This window comes from Tyto alba, unplaced genomic scaffold (genome assembly GCF_018691265.1).
Source record: "Tyto alba isolate M040663 unplaced genomic scaffold, T.alba_DEE_v4.0 Super-Scaffold_28, whole genome shotgun sequence".
NCBI classification, from domain to species: Eukaryota; Metazoa; Chordata; class Aves; order Strigiformes; family Tytonidae; genus Tyto; species Tyto alba.
In genome coordinates this window covers 17,274,682-17,286,273 of record NW_024881302.1, presented here as the reverse complement: position 1 = coordinate 17,286,273, position 11,592 = coordinate 17,274,682, and the positions used below count along the sequence as shown (strand labels likewise).

The 11,592-nt window shown below is 67.9% G+C and overlaps 1 protein-coding gene across 1 annotated transcript; it reads left to right on the top strand.

Moving 5' to 3' along the window:
• Window positions 1-1,674: 1,674 nt before the first annotated feature.
• TFAP4 (transcription factor AP-4) lies at window positions 1,675-10,964 on the top strand. The gene is made up of 7 exons (XM_042798929.1): window positions 1,675-1,921; window positions 6,265-6,430; window positions 6,969-7,067; window positions 7,637-7,807; window positions 8,067-8,204; window positions 9,353-9,511; window positions 9,612-10,964. Exons 1-7 carry the CDS (start codon window positions 1,833-1,835, stop codon window positions 9,804-9,806), a joined length of 1,017 nt encoding a protein of 338 aa, XP_042654863.1. The 5' UTR covers window positions 1,675-1,832; the 3' UTR covers window positions 9,807-10,964.
• Window positions 10,965-11,592: the final 628 nt, after the last annotated feature.

The window sequence follows — 11,592 nt, the reverse complement described above, 5'->3', positions numbered from 1 at the left end:
GTGCTCCGGGGGTGGGGAGGGGGGCACAGCAGGGGGGACGGGGGTGTCCCCGGGAGGGAGGGGGGGATGCTGCACATGCCCCCCCCCCCCCGCCGGTGGCGGGGCCTCCCGTGGCGGGATGGGCAGGGGGCCCACGGGGACGGGCAGGGACCAGGCAGAACCAGTCCTGCCAGCTTCGGGGTGGGGCTGGGCCGGGGGGCGTGGGGGGGGGGGGGCTCTGCAGGGCCGGATCCTGCCCACCCGCAGTGCCAGCTCAGCTCCAAGACTCCCCCCCCCCCCCCCCCCCACCTCAGGGGCTCGCTGTGACCCCAGCAGGCCCTGGCCCCAGGGCAGGGGGGACAGGGATTGCCCGTCCCCCCACCCCCCCCCAAGCCTGGGGGGTCCCCAAGATCCCGCATGGCCCCTGCCAGCCCCCCGAAGCCCCCCACTACTCACATGACCCCTGTCACCTCCAAACCCCTTGAGCCCCGAGTCTGCTGTGACCCCCTGGCAGCCCCCTGAGGCCCCCGGTACCCCCCCTGGCCCCTGAGCACCCCCATACTGCTCTGTGGGTGCTGTGGGGCAGCCATGGGGCTGGGGAGGGGGCGCAGCACCCTGGGGGGGGGGGGAGTGGGGGCTGCTGAGTCCTGCGGGGGGGACAGGGATGGGGTGGAATGGGATGGGGGTGGGATGGGAATGGGACAGGATTGGATGGGCCAGGATCAGATGAGGCTGGACAGGATGGAACAGGCTAGGATGGGGACAAGGTGGGACGGGACGGGATGGGATGGGATGGGATGGGATGGGACGGGACGGGATGGGATGGGACGGGATGGGATGGGACGGGACGGGATGGGATGGGACGGGATGGGATGAGATGGGACGGGATGGGACGGGACGGGATGGGATGGGATGAGATGGGATGGGACGGGACGGGGTGGGACGAGACGGGATGGGATGAGATGGGATGGGACGGGACGGGGTGGGACGAGACGGGATGGGATGGGACAGGATGGGATGGGATGGGATGGGACGGGGATAAGGCAGGTTAAGATGGGAACAGGATGGTGGGATGGGATGGGACAGAATCAGATGAGGTTGGCCAGGATAGAATGGGAATGGGGACAGGACAGGATGGGATAGGATGGGATCAGAACAAGACAGGTCAGGATAGGATGGGATGGAGCTAGGGCAGGGTGGGATGGGGTAAGGTGGGATGTGATGGGGATGGGTTGGGGAAGAGACTGGTTAGGATGGGATGGGATGGGATAGGCTTGGTTGGGGACAGGGCCGCGTGGGATGGGGTCAGGATGGGATGGGATGGGGCAGGAACTGGATGGAATGGAATAGGATGGGATGGGGACAAGACCGGTCAGAGCGGGATGGGGGTAGGATGGGATCGGGTGAGAAGAGGGTGTGATGGGGTTGGGATGGGGGCAAGACAGGTCAGGGAAGGGTAGGGACGGGGTAGGATGGGATGGGGACGGGAGCGGGCCAGGCTAGGGCAGGGTGGGCTAGGGTAGGATGGCGCTCGGGCCGGGCCGGGGAGAAGATGGGCCAGGAGAGCCCCCCACGCCCCGCGTGGGGGCTGGTGGCGGGGATGGCTCCGCTCCCTTCCCCCCTCCCCGCGCCGTCCTTTGTTTACATGGGCCGGTGGCTGGCGGAGGCGGCGCCGCCGGGGGCGGGCGGGGGGAGGCGGCGGGCGGGCGGGCGGGCGGGCGGGAGCCGCCGCGCTCGCACCAGCTGTTTCCCGCCTTGAGCCGCGGGCAGAGGCCGCCGGAGCCGGAGCCGGAGCCGGAGCCGGAGCCGGGGCCGGGCCCCCCCCCCGCCTCCGTGCCCGCCCCCCCCCCGGCATGGAGTACTTCATGGTGCCGGCGCAGAAGGTGCCGTCCCTGCAGCACTTCAGGAAATCCGAGAAGGAGGTCATCGGCGGGCTCTGCAGGTGGGGGCGCGGGGGGACCCCGGCTGCGTGTGTGTTGGGGGGAAGCGGGGGGGGAAAGCAAAAAAAAAAAAATATATATATATATGATAATAATCATGGCGGTTTTAAGGTTTTTTTTGAGGGGGGTGAATGGATGGCGGGGAGGGGGGGAGCGCGGCGCGGCCGCCGCAGCCCCACCGCCCGCACGTGGTCCCGGCCGCGCACATGGGGCCGGGCGGCCACGCGTGGCCGGGACGGGGGAGGCGCCGCCCGCTCGCCCCCTCCCCTCCCCCGCGGCGGGGGTGGGTGGGTTTTTGGAGGTGGATGGTGGTGGGGGGGGGGTGTTTAAAGGAGTTGGGGGGGGGGGGGGGGGGGAAGTCCGCGGCGGGGTGTGCGTGGAGTGTGTGTGTGGGGGGGGTGTGTGTTTACTGCCGGGCCTGGCCGTGACTCTGCAGCCCTCCCGGAGGAGGCGGGTCGTGGCCGGGGCTGCCGGGACATGTAGTGCGGGGAGGCGGCGGCACAAAGCCCGCGGACACGGCGGAGTGGGGGGGGGAGCCCCGGCGGATCGGGGGTGGGGACACACACACACCCCCCCCCCACAACCCCCCCCCCCGCCCCCCGCCACCACCGGCCGGGGATGGGGCCGGAGCCGCGGGGGCTGCTCGGGGCCTGGCGGGAGGGCCCCCGCCACGCGTGGGGGGCCCAGGCCTCTGGGGGCCACGCGGGGCCGGCCCTCGGCGCGGCGGGACCCGCGGGGCGGTGCGGGATCCCCGCTCCCGGGCCTGCCCCGCCGTGGGGTGGGCCTGAGCGGCAGGGCCCTGCCACGCGTGGGGTGGAGGGGGCGGCCCGGGCCCCTCGGGGCCCAGCCCAGCCGTGGGGCAGCCCTCAGCAGTCAGGCCCCACTACACGTGTGGGGCGGCCCAAGGCCCTGTGGGGCAACCCGGCCCCCGCCACGGGCCCAGCCCCGCTGTGGGGTGGCCCTGCCCCCAGCCCACGGAGGTCCCGTGGCCCTGCCCCACTTTCCCGCTGCCCCACAGGCTCATCTGGGGGGGCGGGGGGGGGGGGGGCTGCGTCCTGGTGATGCTCGGGGGTGGGAGGTACAGCCGTGGGGCAGGGACCCAGGACAGGCTCACTGGGGTCCCCCGTGGTGGCCACTGCAGGTGGCTGTGGCCCACCGTGGGCTCATGGCCTGGGTGGGAGGGCAACCACCCCGGGGCGGGGAAATGTGGCTGTTTTACCCAGGGCTGGGGGGGGCTTCACAGACCCACACCCACTCCTGGTGTGGGGCAGAGCTCCGGGGGAGCCTCGCTGCCTTTCCACACCCCCCCCCCCCCCCGAGCTCCGGGACGCCCTGCCACCAGGCTCGGGGTACTGGGGGACACCCTGCCTGCAGGCGTGGGGGTACTCTGCTCCCGAGCTTGGGGACACCCTCCCTGTGACCTCAAGGAGTTTGGGGACACCCTGCCTGCATGGCCGTGTCCCCCCGGCCCACCAGTGGCAAATGGCAGCACCAGTTGCAGGCTGCGGTGGACACGAGTGGGCAGAGCGGGGTGTCTGCTGTGGGCCCACTGCTGAGCCCCCAGCCTCCTCGCCGGGCAGAAGCAGGGTGGCCGGGGCCGGGGTCGGCTCTGACACCCCCCTGGGTTTGTTTCCCTTGAGGTGCGGGCAAGTGTGACGTCCCCGCCGGGCTGTGCCGGCGGCTGCCGTGCCACCGGGGTGGGAAGGACCAAATTCTACCCTCCTGACCCAAATCCTGCAGCCCCAACACCAGGCTGGGGGCTTCTATGCTGTGCCAGAGCTCCAGTGGGTGCCACCCGCTCCCCCTGCCTCCATCCTGCCCCTTCCCTGGTGGTGCTGGGTGCCAGGCCAGCTTATGAATCCATGGGGTTTTTTTTCCCCCCTTCCCGTATTTCACTGTGACTTCTCAGGTCTCTTCCCAGGAAGAGCAGCTGAGGCAGGTTGCGGGAGGTCTGCCGGCACGGAAGCAGGCTCTTCCTCCTTCCCCGGTATTTAAGAAGCCGCTTCCGCGCTGCCCAGTCCTGGGCCTCTCCGTCCTGGTCCCCTTGGGTGGCTGCAGCTGGCAGTCCGACGTCCCGGCGCGGTGCTCCGGCCACCTCCCCGGCACCACTGCGGGGAGATGGGGGACAGACCCTGCCCGTGCGAAGGGACCACGTCCCCGAGACCTGCTGGGGTTTGGCCCATTTGGGGGGACGAGTTTGGGGCTGGTTCTTGGCAGGAGCAGGGAGGTGGGTGGGGCAGACCCCCGGGCACCCATCCCAGCTCTGCACCCCCCCCCCGGGACACCCACTGGGAGCTGCACGGGTGGGATCCAGTGCAGTGGGGGCTCAGCACCCAGCACCAGCCTGCACTGGGATGCTGCCTCAGCAGCTGGGGACAGACGTCTTCCTGTCCCTCTGGGATGCACTGGGATTCTTCCCCATCCCTCTGGGATGCACTGGGATCCTTCCCCACCCCTCCCTGGGCTGTGCTGGGATCCTTCCCCATCCTTCTGGGATGCACTGGGATCCTTCCCCATTGCCCTGGGCTGAGGTGGGATCCTTCCCCATCTCTCTGGGATGCACTGGGATCCTTCCCCACCCCTCCCTGGGATGTGCTGGGATCCTTCCCCATTGCCCTGGGCTGAGGTGGGATCCTTCCCCATCCTTCTGGGATGCACTGGGATCCTTCCCTGTTGCCCTGGGCTGAGGTGGGATCCTTCCCCACCCCTCCCTGGGCTGAGCTGGGATCCTTCCCCATCCTTCTGGGATGCACTGGGATCCTTCCCCGTTGCCCTGGGCTGAGGTGGGATCCTTCCCCATCCTTCTGGGATGCACTGGGATCCTTCCCTGTTGCCCTGGGCTGAGGTGGGATCCTTCCCCACCCCTCCCTGGGCTGAAGTGGGCTCCTTCCCCATCCCCCTGGGACGTGCTGGGCTCCTTCCCCATCCCCCTGGGATGCACTGGGCTCCTTCCCCATCCCCCTGGGACGCGCTGGGATCCTTCCCCGTCCCGCTGGGATCCTTCCCCATCCCCGTGTATCTCGGAAGAGTTGCGGTGCGTTCCCTGGTCACAGGGGGCAGTGGGTGCCCTGGGAGCCTCTGGGCGTGCGGCGGTGCCGGGATCAGGGCCTGGCTCGGCTGCTTACCCCGCCGGGCACCCAAACCTCCGCGGTTCCTCCGTGGCCTCGCCGGGAGGGCAGGATGCCAGGATTTGCTCTGCAGCCCAGTGTTGGCGAGGCGCTGGGTGGGCCGGTCCCGTCTCCCCGCCTCGGAGCCGTTCGGCACCTGGGCAGGAGATCGAAGCCCGTCTTATCTCGTCTCGCGCCGGCAGCCCGGCCGTTGTGTTTAGTCTTCGGTGCCTCGCAGCATCCCCGGCGCCGGCAGCCTGACTTGCAGCCGGTGGGTGCTGGGTGCTCGCGTGCACCCCAGCGAGAGCCGCTGCTGGCGGCGGCGGGGAGGCGAAAAGGCCGGCGGCGTGGCAGGGGCCACTGGTCACGTTGGTTTGGCCTAACGGCCACCTATTAGCCCCAGTGCTTGGCTTATTAATTGCTGGTGCTGGCCACTGCTTGGCAGACGCGCTGTCCCTGCCATCCAAACCCCTTGCCAAGATTCGGTCACCCTGCTCCCCGGGCTGTCTCGGGGAAGAAGCGGGGTGTGGGGGAAGAAGCTGGGTCCCCGCAGGGGTGGGGTTTGCTCGGGGGGCCGGTGCCCTGGACCCACGGTGTTGGACTCGCCTGGCTGGAGCCCACCCCGCCGCCGTTCCCCGCTTGCTGCCGACGGCGTCACCGGCTCTGGGAGGCATTTCCCGGCCCATCTGCGGGGCGAGGGCGCGGGGGGCGAGGAGGCGGCGGCAGGAAGCAGGCAGGAGCTGCGGCTTGGGGTGGGATGGGGGCTTCTCTGCTGGGAGCTGTCATCTGGAAGCCATCAGCGGGGCGGGAGGGAGGGAGCCGCCTTCCCGGGGCCACACACGCCGGCCGGCCCCGTGGGGACCCAGCTGACCGGCCCGCAGCCTCCCTCTCCCGCCCGGGGGTCCCCGCCGTGCCCTGCCTCCCCCCTCGGCTCCCCTCGCCCAGGTTTGGTGCTGGCATCGGGCAGCCCGTGTCCGAGCCGGGGGGGCTGCAGCAGGGCTGCCGTTTGGTCGATGCATCCCCCAAAACTTTGGATACAGGGGCTGGAGAAGCCCACCTACCCACTTCTGTGCTCGCCAGCGCTGCAGCCCTCGGCCCCTCCGTGTTTGCCATCCCTTTGGTGACTTGGCGTCGTCACTGCGATGTGAGGGGGGGAGGCGGTGGGGGCAAGCCGGTGGCAAGGGTGCAGCCCCCTCCTCCTCCCTAACCCCGTGCCCCTCTCTCTCTCTCTCTCGCAGCTTGGCTAACATCCCGTTGACTCCGGAGACCCAGCGGGACCAGGAGCGGCGGATACGCAGGGAAATCGCCAACAGCAACGAGAGACGGCGGATGCAGAGCATCAATGCTGGCTTCCAGTCTCTGAAAACCCTCATCCCACACACGGACGGGGAGAAGCTCAGCAAGGTGAGCGGGACGTCACCGGGGCCGTGGCGATGCGGGATGCAGACGCCGGTCCTGCGCGTGGAGGTTTTCAGAGTTGCTCGTTGGGCAGAACAGGGCTGTAAGAATAATTGGGGGTGTTTGCATGTGTTAATTCGGCAATGGAGGCCTCTCCGGTGGGAGGTGTCCTCGGTGGGAGTGGGTGTGCATCACAAACGTGGTGGCCTGGTGCAGGCTGGGTGCGTGTGACAGCACCCAGCGCCCCGGGAGCAGGGTGGCACGTGCCTGGGCGACGAGGCGGCCCCGCCGCCGAGGGGAGCGGGGCGAGGAGGCTGGCGCCCGGCAGCCAGTCCGCTTCCCGAGGTGGGTGAACCGGAGATTCACCGTGGTGGAAATCCCAGGGGAGACCCCGGAGGTGAAGCAGACCCTGGGTGGAGACGCCGGGGCCGGGGAAGGAGCGGTGCTGCTGCCTCGCGGGCGGGGAGGGAGCTCGGCAGGAGCCGGGGGCTCGGGGGCTGCCGGTGTCTCCCGCCTCAGCGTGCTCCTCCTGGCTCCCCCGCAGGCGGCCATCCTCCAGCAGACAGCCGAGTACATCTTCTCGCTGGAGCAGGAGAAGACGCGGCTACTGCAGCAGAACACCCAGCTCAAGCGGTTCATCCAGGTAGCGCCGGCCTGCGCGCCCCGGGGAGGGGACGGGACGGGAGGGGACAGTCCCAGCTGGCTGGGGAGGGGACGTCATCGCTGTTTCTTGGGGTCAGGGTGAGACCCTCTGCCCTAATAAGCCGGGCAGTGGTGATGCTTCGCACCCTCCTGGCAGGGAAGGGGAGCCCTGTTCAACCCAGCATCCCTTACCTGGCCGGGGGAGAAGGGTTGGGCTCCCATTTTCCATCTGGGGTATCGGGGTATGGCCCGGTGGCAGCTCCGGCTCTGGGGTGGCCCAGTTGAACTGTCCTGGGTGTCACGATGCGAGAAGCGCGTTTGCACAAGGCTCGGGGGGGTGAGGACCAGGGGGGGTGGGCACGCACAGGGCGCAGGAGCCCATCTGTCCCCAGGCATCGACCCCACGTGCTGCCCACGTCCCTCGGGAGACCCTTCCCTGCAGGGAGCTGTGTTGAAGGGGGGGGGGCAGGGGGGCGGCTGGGGGCGCGTGGCATCACCCAGACGTGGTCTGGATGGAGGGGACAGCGTTGGCGCTGGTCCCCATCCCCTGACGCCGCGTCCCTGTGGCAGGAGTTCAGCGGCTCCTCCCCGAAGCGGCGACGGGCGGAGGATAAAGACGAGGGGATCGGCTCGCCGGACATCTGGGAGGACGAGAAGGCCGAGGATCTGCGGCGGGAGATGATCGAGCTCCGGCAGCAGCTGGACAAGGAGCGCTCGGTCCGCATGATGCTGGAGGAGCAGGTGAGGCCACGCGGGGCCGGATCCGGCTGCGGGGGCTGGTGCTGTGCGGGCCGTGCCAGAGCCCCCCCCCCCAGGGACACCGGCGCTGCCATGGTGTAACGGGGCATCTGCTCTGGCCAACATCCCCCCACACACACACGCTTGGCCGTGGGGGCCCTGGCATCGCTTGTGTCCACCCCACGGCTGGGGATCGAGGGTGGGTGCTGTGCCGGGAGCGCGCTGGGCTCCCCACCGATGCCGGGGTTCTCTCTGCCGGCAGGTTCGCTCCCTGGAGGCCCACATGTACCCCGAGAAGCTGAAAGTGATCGCTCAGCAAGTGCAGCTCCAGCAGCAGCAGGAGCAGGTGAGGTTGCTGCACCAGGAGAAGCTAGAGCGCGAGCAGCAGATCCGAACCCAGGTGAGCAGATCCCAACCCACCCGGGGCCGTAGCCCACCCGTGGGGACACCCCGGCAGCCTCCCACCCCCCGAGGGGCGCAGCCCGGCAAAGTGCGTGGCACCTCCCGTGGGCTAGCTGGGTCTGGGAGCAATGTCCCAGCAAAGCTCTCGCCCTCGGGGGATTGGGAAAAGGTCGACTCACGGCCCCCCCAAAGTGCTCAGGGGGGCTGCGCTCGCGGGCACCCCGTGTTTCGGGGGGAGATGGTGGCTCGGACCGTGCCGCGGTGGCCTCGGTGATGCCAGCAGTCGCGATGGCACCTGCCACCGGCGGCTGCTGCAGGTCCTGCTCCCCGTGCTGGAGCGGGTGGTTTGCAGTGGCGAGGAGGCCAACACGCCCCCCCCCCTTTCACCTCCCCCATGTGTGACTCCCACTGAGTTTTGGGGACACCCCCCCCCAAACCACTCCGTGCCACCTGCCAGGCTGGGAAAGGGGAGAGGGCGAGCTGGCAGGCCGTGCTGCCAGGGAGACGAGGCAGGAGTGCAGGGACAGGAGCCTTCTGTTTTTTTCCCCGGCACAGTCGGATTTGCCAACGGTGGGGGGAGCCTTAGGCCAGGCTGGTGCAGCGAAGAGCCGAGCACCGGTCCTTGCTCACTGCCGGCCTCGAGCTCAGCCCCGGGGCACGCTGCCCCGGGGGGAGCTTCAAAGGGAGGGAGACAAACCAGTTCCTCCCTCCTTTGGCTTCCGCGGAGCTGCCGGCCGCCTCCCGGGGAAGTTCAGCCTATTTTTAGGTGAACTCTCCTTAGCCTCCTGCTAGGGCGGATCTTCCCATCCGCTGTTTTAACGAGGATCTGTGAGGGGTGCGACGCGTTCCCGGCTGCGCAGGTTGGGGCGATGGGAGGGCTGGCACTTGCCTCTCCTGGCTTAAAACCCCAAGTCTTTCCCGCTTTGGGCTGGGGGGAATCCTCCACGTTCCGCTCTGCCAAAGCTAAGGCGACGGCAGCTTTCACCTGGCATCCTCGCGTCCGGCGGAGATGCCGAGCTGCTGCTTCAGCTTTTATGGGCTCTCAAAGGAGTTTGAAACGAGCGTGATGCTCGCCTCGTCGCCGCCGTGCCCGGGTCCCTGCTGACCGGCGTCGGGGGGGGGGGATGTTTTTGCTTCTCTCCCCAGCTCCTGCCATCACATGCTCCCCCAGCGCCCACCCACCACCCCACCGTGATCGTTCCAGCGCCACCTCCCTCCCATCACGTCACCGTGGTCACCATGGGCCCATCCTCGGTCATCAACACAGTCTCCACGTCCCGGCAAAACCTGGACACCATCGTTCAGGTAAGGAGGGGGGGACTGGGTCCCTAGCGCCCCCCCCCCCCCCCCCCCAAGTGTGCCGGAGCAGGGCGGGGGGGGGACCTGATGCGGGTGCCCTCGGCAGGCGATCCAACACATCGAGGGGACGCAGGAGAAGCAGCTGCAGGAAGAGGAGCAGAGACGCGCCGTCATCGTGACGCCGGCGCGCGCCTGCCCCGAGCCCTCCACCTCCGACACCGCCTCCGACACCGAGGGCAACGACAGTGACTCCATGGACCAGAGCAAAGAAGAGCCCTCGGGGGACGGGGAGCTGCCCTGACACCCCCCGGCCGGCAGCCGGGGCGGGGGGGGGGGGGGGGGGGGGGGGAAACGTCAGAGAATATGCTGAAATTTTTAAAAAATACAACGCGATTTGGGTCTCTTTTATGACCTTTTTCCAATACTGTAAAGCAGAGCGCTAGAAGCAGGCAAAGGTCACCCTTCAGCTCCTGGGGGGGGGGGGGGGGGCGGGCGCTCGAGGGCGGCCGCAGTGGGATGCGGGGGGGCTCGGGGGGAAGTGGGGCGGCGGCGGGGGGGGCGTTAGGGATGAGGGGGTCGCAGCCCCCCCCCCGCCCCATTTTATCAACACCCCCCCGCCGACCCACGGGGAATCCTGCCAAGCCCCCCGCATTCCCGATGGCGTTCCCTCAGGACAGGGCCTTCGGTTGGGATCTTAATTTGTTTTTTTCCTCCTCTTTTGTGTCTTTCTTTTAATTAAATGTTCGTTTTTAAGCAGGGGGGTGATGCCAAGTGACACGGCAGCAAAGGCGGGACAGGGACCCCCCGGCTTTGGGGTACAACCAGCCCCACCACAGCTCCCGCACCCCACGTGGGGCAGTGAAAAACCCTTTTGGAGAGTAAAAAAATCCTGGGATTATGGCACCGGAGCACAGGCGGGAGGGCTGGCACGTGCCACCCCCCCAGCATTTCCAACACTCACCTCCTCAGCACGGGGATGGTGGTTTGGGGGCTGATTTTACACCCCTGTCCCCGTCCCTGTCCCCACCCCTGTACCCCCATCCCACTCCCATCCCTCCTTTAAGCACTTAATCCGGTTCGCGGGGTCCGTCAGCTCCAAAGAGCTTTTCTATTTTGTGATTGTGTCGCTTGGGTCTGTCGCGGCAGGCGGGGGGGGGGTCCCCATTTTATGCATCCCCCCCTCGCCCCCACTGCCCCCCGCCCGGCTGTAGGGTTTTAGGCCAGTTGTGTGTAGAGCCTCGGTGGTATTTGGTAGGTTCCCCCCCAGCCGCAGCTGTTTCTCGGTTCCTTTCCCTTTTTTTTTTTAATTTTTTTTTTTTTTGTAATTTTTTTTTTACAATTTTCAGGTCTTTGTGTTGATTGAGAAGCTATTCTATTTTGTTAAGAAAGTGGAAAAAAAAAAAAGAGGCTCGTGCCTTTGTAAAGAAACAAAATAAAGTTTGTACTTGGTTTTTTAGAAGCTTGGTCCCGGCGTTAACATTTGTGGGGGGGGATCCAGCCCCTGCGGGACATGGGTGTGTGTGTGTCCCCCTCCACCTCGGGGGACACGGGCTGGCGGGGAGGGCCGGGGAGCGCTGCCTGCGCTGGGAACCGCGGGCAGGAGGCAAAGGCAGAAGGATGCCGGCCCGGCGAGGTTTCCCGCTGAGCGGCCAGGCTGTATTTATAAAGGCTCAGCCCTGCGTGTGCTATGAGCACATCGGGGCTCAGCTCACTGCTGAGATGGAGGGGGGGGTCTGGGGCTGGTTTTAGTGAGGCCTCTTGGCTGTGGGGAGGGGGGGGGGGGGGGGCGGGACCAGGGTCAGGCTTTGTCCCCCCCTGCCCTGGGGATGGCACCCCTGGGGCTGCGGGATGGGGGTGTCCCTATAGCTTCTGGGGGGGGGGGGGACACGACCCATCTCTCCGCGGAGCTGCTGGCTTGCCTCATGGCTCTGTTGGGGTGGGGGCACCCATCTTCATGGCTTTTTGGTGGGGGGGCACCCATCTTTTCTGACAGAGGACCCACCTCTCGGCATCCCCCCTGGCTGTGGGTCTCTCCCTCTCCACGCCGTGGCCCTCTGCGGTGCCCAGCCCCCCCACCATTGCCCCCC

Coding starts and splice junctions, on each gene's coding strand:
- TFAP4 (XM_042798929.1), top strand. CDS start 1,833: ATGGAGTACTTCATGGTGCCGGCGCAGAAGGTGCCGTCCCTGCAGCAC. Junction 7,068..7,636: donor AGCTCAAGCGGTTCATCCAG/GTAGCGCCGGCC, acceptor TCCCTGTGGCAG/GAGTTCAGCGGCTCCTCCCC. Junction 9,512..9,611: donor ACCTGGACACCATCGTTCAG/GTAAGGAGGGGG, acceptor TGCCCTCGGCAG/GCGATCCAACACATCGAGGG.